At 41.5% G+C, this 17,244-nt stretch overlaps 1 protein-coding gene across 3 annotated transcripts; it reads right to left on the bottom strand.

The window, feature by feature from the left end:
* Nucleotides 1-3,343: 3,343 nt before the first annotated feature.
* LOC138993239 (alcohol dehydrogenase class-3) lies at nucleotides 3,344-15,239 on the bottom strand. 3 transcript variants are annotated; one of them, XM_070392370.1, is made up of 9 exons: nucleotides 15,141-15,239; nucleotides 12,467-12,568; nucleotides 10,542-10,683; nucleotides 9,812-9,899; nucleotides 7,751-7,970; nucleotides 7,341-7,601; nucleotides 5,974-6,109; nucleotides 3,773-3,911; nucleotides 3,344-3,642 (listed from the first exon to the last, which is right to left on the bottom strand). In XM_070392370.1, exons 1-9 carry the CDS (start codon nucleotides 15,150-15,152, stop codon nucleotides 3,618-3,620), a joined length of 1,125 nt encoding a protein of 374 aa, XP_070248471.1. In that variant the 5' UTR covers nucleotides 15,153-15,239; the 3' UTR covers nucleotides 3,344-3,617. The 3 variants fall into 3 exon arrangements, with proteins under 3 accessions (XP_070248471.1, XP_070248455.1, XP_070248463.1); XM_070392354.1 differs by lacking the exon at nucleotides 15,141-15,239 and adding an exon at nucleotides 14,855-14,926; XM_070392362.1 differs by lacking the exons at nucleotides 3,773-3,911; nucleotides 15,141-15,239 and adding an exon at nucleotides 14,855-14,958.
* Between the last annotated feature and the right edge of the window lie 2,005 nt (nucleotides 15,240-17,244).

The following is a 17,244-nucleotide window of genomic DNA, read 5'->3' as shown; positions in this document are numbered from 1 at the left end:
CGTTAATAGTATTTCCTTTGTGTAATTTTAAAGGAAGTGTATAAATACTATTATATACATAGATACTTCTGGGAATATACATAGACTTAACAGTGATCACCTGATTTAGGGGAGGGGAGGAGCATGTAGCTTTTCTTTCTCTACTATTTGAGTTTTCTAACTCATGGATATATTGCTTTCATGTGTTTATTTTTATGACATTGGATTATCTGAATGGTAAGACTATCCATCGTTTTTTGCTTCTTTATATGGCTCAGGATTAAAAAACTCTAAGTGTTGCCCTGACCGGTTTGGCTCAGTAGTTAGAGCGTCAGCCTGTGGACTGAAAGGTCCCAGGTTCGATTCCGGTCAAGGGCATGTACCTTGGTTGTGGGCACGTCCCCGGTGGGGGGTGTGCAGGAGGCAGCTGATGGATGTTTCTCTCTCATCGATGTTTATAACTCTGCTCCTCTCCCTTCCTTTCTGTGGAAAATCAATGGAATATATTATAAAAAATAAAAATAAATACAATAAAAAACTCTAAGTGTTCCTTAACAGCACCAGGAAGACTGATAATTTGAGTTTCACATACAACAGAGATTAAGCACAAAATAACAGATTAAGCATACAATGAATGAAAAGTGAAAGTTGCAGAATGAGACTAAAAGGTTTAAAAATAAAAATAACATCAAATACAATAAAATATAAAACTGACAAAAGATTGGCATCTAAAATAAAGACCTCAGAAAAATAAAAAAACCCTGTAAAAATTACTCAGAAAAAGTTAACCCAATAGAAAATGGGCAAAGGATATGAAAAATACTTCACAGAAAAGGAAATACAAATGGCCAATGAAGGACTTAAGTTACAGAAATGCAAACTAAAGTCATAATGAAATACCACTTCACACCCATGTGATTTGCAAAAAATGTCCAACAACTTTGAAGAGCAATTTGTCAATTTCTAGTAAACATGTGCTTATCCTAAGTAACACATTGAGCACAATGCACAAGAATGTTCCCACACAATGTTGTTAGCAATACAGGAACAGCTTTGGAAACAACTTCATGCCATCAACTGGAGAACGGATAAATTATGGTATACATATAATTAAATATTGTTGCATGGTATTAGAATGAATGAATGAGAGCTTCACATACAACATAGACTAAGCACAAAATAACAGATTAAGCATACAATGAATGAAAAGTGAAAGCTGCAGAATGAGACAGTATCAGGTTTAAAACATGCACAACAGTACTAGAGGGTTTATGGATATGTCCAGGTATACCTCTGAGGTATAAGCTCAGTGTTAGACCAAGGCAATAAAATCACAACTTTTTGGTTTCCAAGTTGCATATAAGAGTTATGTTTACATTATACTGTAATCTATTAAGTGCAATAGTGTTCTAACACTATGAAAAAACACAATGTACATAATTAAAAATACTGCTGAAAAATAGCCACCATCTGAGCCTTCAGTGAGTTGTAATCATTTTGCTGCTGGAAGGTCTTGCCTCTTTGATGACCACTGACTGATCAGGGTGGTGGTACTGAAGGTTGGGGTGGCTGTGGCAATTTCTTAAGGACTGTGAATCCAGCCACACTGAGTGTTCCTTTCACAAACAATTCTCTGTAGTACTGGATGCTGTTTGATGGCATTTTACCTATAAAACTTCTTTCAAAATTGGAGCCAATCCTCTCAAATCCTGCTGCTGCTTTATCAAGTAGGTTTAGGTAATATTCTAAGTCAATTGTGGACATTTCAACAATCTTCAGAGCATCTTTGCCAGGAGTACATGCCATCTTGAGACCACTTTCTTTGCTCATCCCTAGGATGTAACTTATCTGTTAGTTTTATCATGTGGGATTGCAAGAATTGTCCCATCTTCTAGTTCTCTTGCTATTTCCACCACATCTGCAGTTATTTCCTTCACTGATGTCTTGAACCCTCAAAGTCATCCATGAGGGTTCGAACCAACTTCTTCCGAACTCTTTATGTCGGTATTTTGACCTTCCACATGAGTCACGGATGATCTTAATGGCATCTAGAATGGTGAATCCTTTCTAGGTTTTCAATGTACTTTGCCCAGATCCATTAGAGGAACCACGATCTGAAATATTGTGAGAATTACCGAAATGTGACCTGAAGTGAGCAAATGCTGTTGCAAATGGTGCTGATAGACTTGCTCGACACACGGTTGCCACACAAACCTGTTTATAAGAAAAACGGAACCCGTATCTGAGAAGCACAATAAAGTGAGGTATAGCAGGTCCTTGAATAACCTGGTTTCCTTCAACTTGATTTCGTTGCAATGTTGATGAGAAAAAAATTCTCAGTTGGGGCCACTGTCTGTGTGGAGTTGGTACATTCTCCCCATGTCTGCGTGGGTGTGCATGTGAGGTGAATGGCGTGTCCACATTGCCCCAGTCTGAGTGCATGTGGTGTGAGTGTGCCCTGCGATGGGAGGGCTTCCGTCCAGGATGGGGGTCCCTCCTTCGCCCTGAGCTGCAGAGATGCTCTAGCTACCCGCAACCCTGAACTGGAATCAGTGGGTTGGAGGAACATAATTATCTGATTTGTTTTTATTAATCTTTCTTCAATGTATGTATAGCTCCCATTTATTTCAATGTTGAATCTTTAGTTTGGTGATGTTTTCGTGACCAGAAATATGCGGTAGGAACTTAACTGTTGTTTCTATCAGTTAGCCTATGGGAAAATTGGTTTGGTGAGGTGTCCTTTTGCTTAAAGTTGCAATTGCCAAGAGCCTATCGACAGTAAGCAAGGACTTACTGTATGCCCGGGCAGTAAAACGCATAACAACAGGCATGAGAGTGCTAGACATCGATTTCTGGACGCTGCTTCCTCTGGAAGTGCAATGTGTCTGGCCAATGGTAACATGTGAAGATCTGATCAAAGTAAGTGCCCGGAACTTGGACATTCAGTACATAAATAACTGTAATTTTTATAATCTTGAAATAGTTTATAGAGCTAAGAACACACACACACACACCTACTTAAGTACAGAAGGTTGTTTCAATGATGAATTTTAGTGCTTACTGTGGGCTAGATATCATGCTAGGAACTGGGGGTATGTAAGTTTGAACAAGGCACAGTACCTGCCTGCCCTCAAGATAACCTCACAGAGGCCTTCTTGGGTTCTCATGAACTTTGTCACTGATGGCTAAGGAAATCTGTTTTTCAGTAAATGGGCCTGAGACTCTTAAAAGTTAAGCCAAAGTTACTGAGCCAGTAGCAGACAAGGTTCATAAACTCATTATTGGCCTGCTTCCATCTTTCCTTTAAAGAATAAAGATAGTGGGGGAAAAACCGTGAGTATAAATTTAGCATAAAACAGAGATAAACATTTATGCAGAAATTACTTTTATTTTGTTAAAAAATTCCTTAATGAGCTAACAATTATTCACAAGGAGAGTCCAGAAAACAGATTTATGACTGTATTAGCCTTCCCATTGATTAGAGAGATTAATTATACAGAAAACATTATTCCCTAGAGTAGGTTACTGAACATCTAAGAGGCTGTTAACTTGTAAGAGCTCCTCCCAGCTTGTCTGGCTGCTCCAATCAGCTCACATGATTCAGTTATAAGGATGGACATATTTTCGTTTTTTTGAATTTAAAACTTCACAACAGTCCGGATGCTGTAAGAGAAAGAAACAATACATGTAGGTTTGGAATGGTATCTTTTCTTTTAGGAACATTAAATTGATATGTTTATCCTTTTTCCTCCATAAACTTATTCTATAATATACAACCTAAGGGACAGCTTACCTCTTCCCTGCATGCAGCAGTTCAAAGGCTTTGTTAATTTCATCAAAAGACAGATTGTGGGTCACAAATTCATCAACTTTTATCTTTTTGGACATATATTCAGACACCAACTTTGGGACACTTTCTACACTCTTCCATCCTAAAAGAAATCATACATCTATTCATTAATTTTTTTTCAACAAGTTTCTACAGTATGTTTATTACTTTGTGGGTTAAACAAAGACATTTAAGAGAATAAATGTTTTCAATACATAGGAATGAAAAACATCAAAATCAGCAGAGATGAGAAAGAATTTAATTAATATTAGTTAAGAAAAAAGTAAATGACTTTTTAGTACGTTCCTCTTTCTATATTGATTTACTAAAATGTCATTAAGTTTCAATTGAGACTTTTAGACTACCCAGAATAGAACTTTGTAAGTCTTAGAAGCTTATTTTTTAGGTCCATAATAGCAGAGATTTCCATTATAATGAAATGTAAGGAAGAAAAATATTGATGTGCTACGTGACTCTTTCTTTGGTGTTAAATCAACAATGAATAGGGATAGCAACTCAGAATGGAAAACTGTGAAACTGAAATCAAAGTAGAAAATCAGATGCTTTAATTTTTCACTTGTTATTGAAAGAAGCAATAAATCAACAAAGCAGCCTTCCTACTTTTTAAAGCCGGGATGCTTTGGACCAGATTTCAAATCTCTTTTGAGCTTTTTCCAAATCTCCCACATTATATCCTCTACTAATTATTTTTTCCCCTACAAACTGAGAGCTTTTTCTTTTTTTAAAAAATATATTTTATTAATTTTTTACAGAAAGGAAGGGAGAAAGATAGAGAGTTAGAAACATTGATGAGAGAGAAACACCGATCAGCTGCCTCCTGCACACCTCCCACTGGGGATGTGCCCGCAACCCAGGTACGTGCCCTTGACCGGAATCGAACCTGGTACCCTTCAGTCCGCAGGCCAACGCTCTATCCACTGAGCCAAACCGGTTTCGGCGAGAGCTTTTTGTTTCCTTTCAAAACTCTTATTAAAACTGAGACATCTACAACTCTAGACTAAAACATCTATTTACATCTGTGGGTCATATTTTAGGGCAGTGGTCGCCAACTGGTGGTCCGTGAGCCCGAAAGGTTGGCGACCGCTGTTTTAGGAACACCACGGGGCCCCAAATGCTCCTGCTTAGTTCCCAAACAGCACTGAGCTAGGACGAGCCTTCCGTCAGAGGTTCCTACCACCTGGCCGGGCTCAGTCACCCAGGCTTAGAAGGTCCTTCAAATTCAGCTCTGGATCCTGAGAAGATGCCTCTGAGTTGCATGTGTGGCTTTAAAGGTCTAAGATTCTCAAGTTCAGCATACTTCCAGGACAGGAGGGTTTAGTCAGCGTGACGTTTCTACAGCAAATTCTCTAGTATAAAGAAGGAAAACTTTGGCCAAATTCTTCAATTTAGCATATTTCCTGAATCTTTTCTTCTGACTTTCAAAAAAGCAGGCATAGCATAAGGTAGTGGATGTTAACAGATACACAGATCATGCAAAGCTCATGCTATATGATCGTATTCCTAAGAGGATAGTGAGAATATATTTTTTTAAAAACTATTAAAACGTAGGCAACCCTAACCAGTTAACTGCCATGTGTCCAAAATGGAAACCATCCTTGCATCTAGAGGCTTATGGCGTACGAAAGGTTAACAACCACGCACTTTTTAGGATCATACCAGGGAAAAATAATCAGTCTGGCAGCTTTTTAATTTTGTTATAAGGTTTTGTCTAATTTAACGTTTTCAGTTTGATTTAATATTAGTTACGCTGAAATCAGTATTTTTCAGAGGTATGATTGACCACTGCACCCTCCAGAAAAAATGAGTAAAAAATGCCTGTAACCTATTTAACTCCACAACATGATGCAGTGTGGATGACTGTTGTTTGCTTAGCCTGCAAACAAGTTCTCATGCCTGCCCTACCCCCAGCGATGGCCTCATTAACAGAATATTAATTTTCTTCTTTTACTGAGTAAAACGTGGCTTTGAGCTTCATGAGAAAATACTGATTGAGTGTGAAACTCTTCTATTAAAATAACTTTGTATACAACAACTCAGTATAAGAAACCCATGAAAATTGTTGTTAAACCAAGAAAACTGGCCTACAATTAAAACTCTGCAAATAGAAATGAGAGAGAAAACGTGCCATCCCATCCAACAATCACCTCCGAAGGCGGTGCCTTTCCATGTGCGTCCTGTGACGAGCTGGAAGGGCCGAGTGGCAATCTCTTCACCGGCAGCAGCGACTCCTACCACCACGCTGACGCCCCAGCCTTTGTGGCAGGCCTCCAGCGCGGCTCTCTGCAGGCAGAGATGAACCAAATCACAATAGTCAGTACATTTTTGTCGAGGATATCTGCTTCCCCAGAAACTCTGGGGGAGAAGGGCAAAGGGAGTGGTTTCACAAAGCTTTCTAAAAAAACGGCAGGAAAATGATCAAGTAGAATGCTTAGTGCATTTACTTTTATTGAACAATTTTACTTTAAGAAATTTATTGTCCTAACCAGTTTGGCTCAGTGGAAAGAGCGTTGGCCTGTGGACTCAAGGGTCCCAGGTTCGATTCCAGTCAAGGGCATGTACCTTGGTTGCGGGCACATCCCCAGTAGGGAGTGTGCAGGAGGCAGCTGATCGATGTTTCTAACTCTCTGTCCCTCTCCCTTCCTCTCTGTAAAAAAACCAATAAAATATATTAAAAAAAATAAAAATCATCATTCTCCCCTTAAAAAAAGAAAAGAAATTTATTAACTTGGCTATATAGTGACACCAATGGAAAGGATTTAAAGCTTTTACTTGCTGTCCATTTTTAAAAATAAATACCAGCTCAAAATTCTAAAGACTTTAATAAAAGAAGTAGGCAGAGAAGTAATACTGATACTTTTGCTGAATATCTACTTTGCATCAAGTAGGGGCTTTACTGTCTGTATTTTACATATGAGGAAACTGAGATTTTGAGAAGTCACTGTTCAGGGTCACTGATTTAGCATGTGGATGTTTATCCACCTTCAAAGCGCATGCTCTCTACAACTGCATCACTCTGCCTCTATTTAAGCAGACATACTCTAAGATCCAGCATGCATGGAAGGCAAAGAAACATTTTTCTTCATCCTTCCCTGAGTCACTCATGTCATTTCCCATTTGTAGTTCAAATCATTATTTTTCCTTTCTTCTATTAGAATAATTCTTATCAAGAGACTTCTCCTTTACAAAAATAAAACAACTTTAAATCTTAATTAAGAAAATTACATTAAAAAAGCAGTTACAATCCAGCAGGGCGAGGCTCAGTGGATGAGCATTGACCTATGAACCAGGAGGTCATGGTTTCATTCCGGAGTGGGGCACATGCCCAGTAGGGGGTGTGCAGCAGGCAGCTGATCAATGATTCTCTCTCATCATTGATGTTTTTATCTCTTCCTTTCCCTTCCTCTCTGAAATAAATAAAAATGTATTAGAAAAAAAAAAAAGTTACTGGGAGAGAGAGAGAGACAGAGAGAGAGAGAGAGAGAAAGGAATGAAGTCAACCAAGCATACTTACCATGACTTTCACATTACCAATACACTCAAAGGAGTAGTCTACTCCCCCATCGGTCATCTCAATGAGCACTTCCTGGATGGGTTTACTGAAGTCCTGGGGGCTGATACATTCACAGGCTCCAAACTCCTTGGCCCTTGCAAATTTATCTTTATTGATATCCACACCAATGATCCGGGATGCACCAGCCACCTTACAGCCCATGATAACCGCCAATCCAACTCCTCCTAGGCCGAAGATGGCACAAGTAGAGCCAGGCTCCACCTAATAATAAGACAGTCTATGAGGTACTGCTTCCACAAGAGTCAAGAAAATCACTAGGTTTCTTACAGATCGGACCAATTTAATTATTTCAGCAAAGTTTTGTTGTATCAAATTAGAAGGTGGGAGCTAAAAGCCAGGCCAACACTTACCTTGGCAGTGTTCACAGCAGCACCATAGCCAGTGGAAATGCCACAACCCAGGAGGCAGACTTTATCCAAAGGTGCTAAAGGATCAATTTTAGCAACAGAGATGTCAGCCACAACTGTGTATTCAGAGAACGTACTGGTTCCCATGTAATGTAAAATTTTCTTTCCTTTGCAAGTAAATCTGCTAGTGCCATCTGGCATTAATCCTTTCCCTTGAGTGACTCTAAAGAAAACAGAAAAGGAAAAAGGCAGGATAGAATTAGGTTCCCTAAAACCCATAAGAAAAAGAATTACTTTTAAAAATAACAACTAATATAAATAATTAGAAAAGTGTGCTAAGACCAAAAGTCCAATTTCTAATGTATGTATTAATCAGTTATCTCTTTCAACAATAGGGAAACTTGTAAGAGATTTATAACCTCACATCTTTTCCAACATTCAATATTCTTCTGGATCTTACTGTCAGAGTATTGAAATAATTTTTAATAGGTACAACTTATGGATCAGATAAAATTATTTTAAAATTCCACCATAACACTCTGTGAGCAAATGTAACTTCATAAAGCATCAAGCTAAACCCAGCATCTACACAAGCAGAGACCACATGCAATGATCCATTTGGCTAAGGAAAAGAGATGGCCAAACTGGCTAATTTAGATCTTTCAGCAGGCCTTTTCAAAAGTGTAGCAATCCTCAGGGATTCAAGTTACTTTCTCTGTTCACTTAGTTTTTTGCCTGTGTAGTTGGTTACAGTAACGGGGATGGAGGTGGGAGAGCACACTCACAAAGGCATCCATTATGATATATGTTAGCAAAATTTATTTTTGATAATCTAAACATATAGGTGATATAGTGTCTTGTTTAGGAGGATGAGCCCTGAAGTCAGACACACTTGGGCTCAAATCCTGTGTGAAACTGGACTTTCAGTTTCCTCCCTAGAAAATGCAGAGAACAATTCTTTCTCATAGATTGCTAAAATAAAATAAAATAAAATAAAATAAATCAAATGAGATGTTATGTAAAGCATTAGCACTGAGCCTGGCACAGAGTGCTTAATAAATATTTTTTATTGTTAATAAAACCAAACACTATAATTTTAAAGTAGAGTAGTAAGAAGCTAGGGAAGCAGAACATGTGAAACTGAGACAAAAATAATTAAACAAGGCAAAACAATTTGAGCAATTTACAGCCAGCTAATGAATCACAAGGTTTTACCTTCCCTAACCAAGGGCACTTAGGAGCAAATGGTTTACACACTCCAGACCGTCTTGGGGAAGCCTGGCCTCATCCCAGTCCCTCTCTGATGAAGTCGTTTTAAAATGAAACTAACCAGAAAAGAACCCTGACCCCTCCATATGCACATTTGGATGAATCAACATATTGAAGGATACACCTGGAAAGCTAGTGAATATCCTGTTAAAACCCTCCTCTGAGACCTTCACTTGGATTTCCACTGGCTAAAGATGAAACGCCTCAAAAACAAAGGAGCAACAGTGCCCTCACTATAGCATGCCTGTGCCCTGCATCTCTGCTCTTTTTCTAAACTCTAAGGGACCTACAAGAGTTGCCACCAGGGGAGCAGTGGGCAGCGGCATCTCATCCTGGGCTCACCCTCTGAACCTGTCTCCAAGGCTCCCTTTTCTCTGACTTTTCAGTGAGCTAACAGCAGCCCCTCCCTGGCTCACTTCTTTGACTGTGATTTCTATTTCTCAGTGAGCCAAAGCAGCTCTGCCTAATCTCTTTCCTGTTGCTGCTTCTACCTTTAACTCTTCCTTTGTTTCACTGCTACCAATTTTAATTAATGTACTCTCAAAATCACCTGGACTCCTGTTATGAAATCTTTCCTGCATGAAGTCAAGAGCTCACATGCTACCAGCTGGCTCAAGGCAGACCCACAGACCCGCTCTGGGCCCGACCCCACCAGGTAACAATTTGAGGTACACTCTTAGACATAAAGATGGATTGAAATAATTCATGTAAATGGTCTGTATAAATTGCCACACACTTATTATTATCATTTTAAAAATGAATCTTGTTTTAAAAATAAAATAAAAAGACACTAACCTTATTTTCTGGCAAAGGTTTGTTTTAGGATTTAGACAAAATTTGCATTCTCCACATTGAGGGATGTAAAGCGGGATGACAGTATCACCTGGAAAATAAATACAAAGATATTATCCTGGATGCATAGCATCTATTTCTAATGAATGTATCAGCCCCTGCAAATTCCTATTCCTGTCAGCTCATTCGGCTTTGAAAGTTAACCTCTTCAAGGCTTAGAACTTCACCTACATAACATCATTCAGACAATGCCTGGCTCTGCAAAAAATATAAGTTTCAGAATTTTGACTAAAGGAAACTTTTAAAAACAATAACTGGAGTACAAGGAGTCATGTGCCTCAAACTACTGACTCACTGATGGGTATCTAAAAATTCTTGCTTAGAAACTGACTTCGGAAATGTTTTTAACAGTTTCAGATGAACAACAGTCTGCAAAATCAGGGAAAAAACCCCATCAAATATGGGGGGGGGGGGGCAAAAGTAGTTTTACAGTTATGACAATGGGAAACACAGTTTATTCTTGTATTATTTATTAGTTATTGTATTATTTTCCATACAAACAATTGCAGTCTACTTTTGCCCACCCTGTATTTACGCTTCCTGGGTGAGGAATAAAATCAATCTTCATAACTTCCTTAGGTGATAATTTGTTCATAAATAAACAATGTGTAGCTGATCAGAAGTGTTATTTCCCTATGGTGGTATAAAATAAGTGGTTCAAATACCCTCTTACCTGCTTTTAGCTTAGTAACTCCTACACCAACACTTTCCACAATTCCAGCACCTTCGTGTCCCAAGATCACTGGAAAACTCCCTTCAGGATCAGCCCCACTCAGGGTATAGGCATCAGTGTGGCACACTGCAGTGGCAATAATCTATCCAGATTTTCAAATAAAGAGCATTTCAGTGTGTGTGCATGCGACTCAGTGAGGCATTGGTCAAAGGAAAGGCCCTTTTATTTTAATATATTCCATTGATTCCAAGATACTTTTCTTTCATACTTTAACCTCTCTAATATCAGTATATGCTTACAAACAGATGACATCTTAACAACTAGAATTGGCAGCCTTTTCTTAGTAGTACATTAAAGGGCTAGAGTATTCATATTCAATGAAAGATGGCACATCTATTCTCCTTTTCAGTGCATATTAGCAAGACAAAGCAAACAAGGTGAAGAGGAAGAGCACCTGTGTGCAAAGCCATTTCACTGCTGGGCTCTTCATGACTGTTGGGAAGTGGTATTTCTAAAAAGCTATGGATTATTTCTGAAATATGCCAGTCTGCTTGGTCTGCACTAAAACTCAGAGCTTCTAGTGGAACCAACTCCCTTTTAGCACACACACAAATTCTGCTTAAATAAGCCCTTTATCCCTATCTCTTTTAAGTATGTTATCTTTCCAAACCACCAAAAAAGCACAAAGAAAAAGTCTTAGAGTGTATTTATACTTCTCTGCTTCTCACTTACATACCCACTTACAATGTAACATTCTTTGCTATTTGTTGGCAACCCCAGGAAAGACAGCTGAACTCAGTGTGCCCCAAACAATACAGCCAGGACATTTTCTTTTTCAGTGGCAAAATCACAATCAGGTTAGTTTCTGAACTTAACTATTAAAATATTTCAGATTTCTGGGTCTGGGTTGAAAAGGACCTTGAAAAGTTATTTGTGCTTCTTGACCTGATATGTGTGGTCCCTGGGAGCATGAGTCAGTACGTGTTTATGTGCTGTGTGTTTGGAGGTAGGACCGGGGATGTTTACTCCAATTTATAGCAAAAAAAGTTGATTTTTCTAGGATGTTAGTTTTATTTAAAAGTCACTAGTTTATTTTAAAAAACATTTTTATTGATTTTTTAGGGAGGAAGGGAGAGGAAGAGAGAAACATCAAAAGAGAGCCTAATATCGGCCACACCCCCTACCCTACTGAGGATCAAGCTGGAAACCTGGGCTTGTGCCCTGACTGGGAATTGAACCGGTGACCTCCTGGTGCATGGGATGATGCCCAACCAACTGAGCCATACGGGCCAGGGCAAAGGTCACTACTTTAAACCATTAATTTTACATCAAAACAGAGAAGAATGCTAAAAACACCCAGCTGGTGGCCTTGTGAACTATGCCTCTCTCCTGGGATAGCTTCCTTAAGCAGCACTGGGATAATGAATGCATCCCTTGAACTCGGGCCCTGTCTGCAAGGGTCAGTATTTAAAGCTCTCTAGTCAAGATGACTTTACTGGGTTGTTGCTCCAGTTGATCAGGAGCCTCTTCCCAAATCTTATTTGAAGTCTCACCTAACAAAACTAAAGACCATTTCTTTTTCTTTTGTTCCTAATGTGTCACCATACATTTTAAGTTATGGGATCAGCAGAAAGGGGACACATCTGTCAAAGTCACCTTAAACCTAGGCTACGAAAACAAACTGCAGTGATCCCTGGGGAAGGCTGCTCAGCCCAACATCAAAGCTAAAAGATGGGAGGAGTGCTGCAGAGGAGAGAGGGATAAAATAAGAGGAGGATGCTGTGACTCTGTGGTTGGAGGATTTTTAATACCTTGTTCTCGACACTCTCCTTTGGGATTTATCCTCTGCAGAACTCAAGAGTATTAATCTATCCAGAGACCTAATTGTAAGTCTTCTTTTTCCATTGCCTTAGATGTAACATTACCTTAATCCGAACTTCATGAGCCTTTGGGGGTGCCACCTCTACCTCCTCGATGGAGAGAGGCTTTCCGGCCTCCCAGGCAACCGCTGCCTTGCACTTGATCACCTGAAACGGGGGGGAAAAAAGAGCAAGTTGTTTATTCACCTGAACAAATAATGAACTGCTTGTTAGTTAATTTAGATACTGATGAATGCTAATCTTAGGAAGCATATTAAAGATTCACAAAGAAACATGTACTGCCCTAGCCGATTTGGCTCAGTGGATAGAGCCTTTGGACTGAAGGGTCCTGGGTTCGATTCCTGGTCAAGGCACATGCCTGGGTTGCGGGCTTGAGCCCTGGTAGCGGGTGTGCAATAGGCGGCTGATCAATGACTGTCTGTCAACATTCATGTTTCTATCTCTCTCTCCCTCTCCCTTCCTCTCTGGAATCAATAAAAATATATTAATAAAAGAAAAAAAAAGGAAACATGTACCTCTAAGTGATATGGAGAATTGTTTTGCCTGTTTTTTAGATTTCGTATAAGTAATATTCATTAAAGTATTTAACTTAGATGACCTTTGGTCAGATATAAAAGCCTCGTCCGGTTGAAAAGTTTTATTCATGGAATACTTAATGACATTCTACAGGAGCAGGTAAAGAATACAGGTCTAAGAGAATCTGATTCAGTAGGTCTGGCATAGGGCCCAAGGAATCTGAATGCTTAACACGTACCCTGTGAAATTCTTTTGTTCAGGTTGGTGTAAGTAACATTGGTGTAGTACAAAACCACAGGATGGGAAGGAATGTAAGGAGAACCAGAATGGGGGAACTTTAAAAAACCATACCTATCACCCTGGTGTGGCTCAGCTGGTTGGAGCACTGTCCCATACACCAAAAGGTGGCAGGTTCGATTCTCCATCAGGGCACATACCCAGGTTGTTCCACCACCGAGCAACACCAGCCAGACAGGCTATTCCTATCCTTTTTAACTGTGCCATCCAATACAGTATTCACTTGCCACCTGTGGCTACTGAGTACTTGAAAAATGGCCAGTCTGCACTGAGTTAAGCTGTAAGATTTTGAAGACTCAGTACAAAAAAGGGTAAGAATACTTCAATAATATTTTAAAATATTGATTACATGTTGAAATAGTATTTTCAATATGTTGGATTAAATTTTAACACAATTTTAATGCTTTTTAATATGACTAATAGAAAAGTTAAAATTACATATGTGAATTGTATTATATTTCTATAGCATAATGTTGCCTTAGAGATTCTAGTACACCCCTCCATTCCCGGAGAATCAAATGTAACAGGGAAGATTTCCATCAGTTTACATAATGGTTATGAAACAAGTTGGTAGAATAAAGGTTGAAAGCCACTGGGTTTATAGGCGACAGACTGGAAAGTCAATAATTACAAAAAGTGTGGTTTAAAGTTAGAGGCACAAAGTGCTACAGAATTCGAAAAGTGGAGAAAGAGTGTAACTTTGGTAGTGAGTTTGAGAAAGCATCGCGTTTAACTGGGATACTGAAGGCGAAGAGTTACAAACGGTGATAAAACACCTACATACAGGGTACTTGTGAAGGGTGAATGAGAATGAATATGAAGCCCCTAATACTCATCCTCTTTGGCACAGAGTAGCTTTGCAAAAATAAGTTAGTAGTTATTAGTAGCAGTGAAACAAAGAGTGGAGGGGAAAGGAGAGTTAAACTATATAGAGAGACTAGAGGCCCGATGCATGAAATTCGTGCAAGGGGCTTGGCCCTCCCAGCAGCCCTGGCTGCCTCTTGGCCCCGACCCGGCCCACTGGTCGGTCAGGGACGTCCTCCGGGAAGGTCATCCTGCCGCCTGGTCTAATTAACATATTAGCTCTTTATTATAGAGGATTATATAGGATGAGTGGCTTGTGTAAGTTGGCAAGGGGAGAAATTCTGCTTTTAAAGTTGAAACGTAGATATTAAATCTGATGGTACAAAAAATTCAGACTCTGCACTGGAATCCTTTTCACCTCAATGTACCGTAAACCTCAGAGGTCCAATGCAGAATATTAACAATGAACTCATATCGCACACTAGAGATCTGGAGCAACAGGAATAGTCCATCCATATGTGATTTATTCTCCAGCCCTCCACTTTTAAAGGATGTTTCCTTTCGATGACAATTCTAATCACAACAAAGCCCCGCTCTAAATCACAGGCGACTGCCCTACTTCCATATCTGAACTGTCACAGGAATTACAATTCTGCACCCGCAAGTATGACCCTGGGCAAGTCACAGTAAGACCTGGATCGGTTCTGCGACTTCGCGCAAAACGACGGGTAAGGCATCTCATCTTACCAGATGCCAGTTAATACCAGCGGGGGTGCAGCTCCCACGGCCTCTCATCACCTTTATTAACGAAATCACCTTGAACAGAAGGGCCTGCCGTGCTCTCTGCACAGGCCAAGCGCGGCCTCGGGCCATTTCACCGGAACACGCACCGACCACCCTGGCCCCGCGCCCCGGGTCTCCCGCTCCGCTCCAGCTGCCCAGAGCGCAGAGCCCTCCCCAGCAAGGAGGCGGAACACAGCTTCCTTCCCGCGAACCGCTCCTCCGAGGCCCCGTTCGGCTCCGGTTCCCAGCAGCCCGGGTCCAGGCTGTGCTTCCCCTCCCCGCATCCTCGGACTCGGGCCCGCGGTAGGGCCTAAGATACCTGGTTCGCCATGCCTTCTGCGCGGGTCAGCGCGGACCAGCGCGGGCGCGCATCCGGGGCGGGCGCACCGTCGGGACGTGGACGGGGCGTGTGCCCGACGCAGGGGGCGTGTGCCCGACGCAGGGGGCGTGTGCCCGACGCAGGGGCGTGGCGCAGGCGCAGCGTGGGTGGGGCTTGCGCTCGGCGTGGTCCCGCCTCCTCCGGCGCTGGGGGGCGGGACGGGACGTGGGGCGCGGTTTGCGAGGGTTGGGAGGGATGGGCGGGGCCCGGGTGAGGCGCGCCGCGCCCTCTAGCGGTAGCGCGAGGTCTGGTCCGGGAGGCTGGCGGGGTGTGGTCGAGGCGGGGTAGCGGCGGCTCCCTGGCTGTCCGCACGCCTGGCCGGCAACCGTGTGTGCCTGGACAGGGTTTCCTCGGGTGACTGTAGCCAAGGCAGCGTAGGTAAGCCTTTCCAGGGGGCGATGTGGGAGGCGAGGGACCAGGAATTCCACCGGGAGCACGTGAGAACCGGGAGGACTGCCTGGGCTTCGTGCTCCCCGCAACTTTTTGTGCGCTGCTATGTCTTGAGGGTGCAAGATGAGTAAGAGAAAACCCTTCAGGATTCTCCATGGAGAGGAAACTGAGTGTGAGAATGAGCAAAGGACACAAAGGACGGGGGACCCACTCGGGAAATGTCCTCGGCTGCTAGTCCAGCTGCCCCTGACATAAAGTATATTTAAAAAAACCGTAGGCAGGAATGACAAGTAGATTTGTAAATCCCATCTACTTTCTGTGAGAAGGATAAACTTGTTATAAGATGAAATTAGAGACCCTCAGTCCCTTTAGAGAATTTGCTGGTGTGCACTGCATTGGAAATAAGCTGACCAGGTAGTTTCCAAATACAGATCACACACTGCGCATAGCAGCAACGTGCAGAAGAGCTGGAGAGCCTCAAACGCCAGGTATCACTTGGAAGCAGACTCTGTTAAATTCTTGACCTACCTTTCCCTATTTCAGCTAGCAGAAGACGGGAAGCAATGAGGGACAGTGCCAACTTGTATGTAATTCTGCCTCCTAAGAAAATAGTTCAGTTTATTTTGAACTGATGGACTTACTAGGTGAAAATGACCTGTCATTTTGGACTTTCTAACAAGCAAGGAAGTGTACAGTTGTCATAGTCGAGCAGATTTCAAACAAGTTGAAGCAGATTGCTTAGTGCTCACAAGGAAGATAAATACTGAGCGAATTGAAGGGAGGCATTCATGAAGCCATAAATGTCTGCTATCCAGCTCTAGTAGGCATTGTTTGAGTACATACTTCATTAGAGAGGCAAAGACAGCCCTTGCTGGAGCCGCCATGAATTGGAACAGAAAACTGTCTGAACTGAAGAAAGCCCTGATGGGTTGAACAGGAGGGAGCCAGAAGTGGTTGGTACTAATGCTGTTCAATACCGAGGTTCCAAAGCCACTCATCAAGTCTTTTCTCTTTCATACGCATGGCATACAGAGAAGGTGGCTGTCTAATTTGCAGCTGCAGCTCCAAACTGTGTTGTGCAGTTTTCCTGTTACTCTTCAAGATAAACACATATTATGGAATTGGAAGTCAGAGACTCCCTCAAGGTGGTTCTATGATCCTGAAGAAGTGAATTTTCCTTGTATTTTTTTTTTGCAGGCAATAATATATTGTGAGTTATCCATTCTTGTAAATAACCTAAGCATACCTTTTCCTGACAGGAACTCCGGGGCCTCTGGCAAACCTGACAGGCTGGAGAAGAGCAAGGTATAATTCCATGATTAAATGTAACAGGAAATTCAAAGACGACTTTTCATACTGTCTCGGTTTTGGCTAAAGATTCCAAGGCCAAGCAATATGGGTACCAAAATTACCCCCACACTCTAAGGCCAGGTACTCGACTACTTAATGTAGGACATCCTAAGACATAGCACCTTTCAACTGCCAGTATCAGCTCATCTGTTTGTAAGAGAGGGCAAAGATTCATGGGGGAGGGCAGAAATGGTCAGGAGGGAAGGTCTCTTTGGACAGAGTTGTCCATGTGCTGAATGCGTCCTTTCTACCTCCTGGTGAGGATGAGGGAAGCTCTCCCCCTCATCTGAAGCCAAGAGAAGAA

This window comes from Myotis yumanensis, unplaced genomic scaffold (genome assembly GCF_028538775.1).
Source record: "Myotis yumanensis isolate MYYU_CA2020_CCGP unplaced genomic scaffold, mMyoYum1.0.hap1 SCAF_1, whole genome shotgun sequence".
In the NCBI taxonomy this organism is placed as follows: Eukaryota; Metazoa; Chordata; class Mammalia; order Chiroptera; family Vespertilionidae; genus Myotis; species Myotis yumanensis.
Note: the sequence above shows the minus strand (reverse complement) of the source record. Positions and strands in the feature narration are given on the sequence as shown.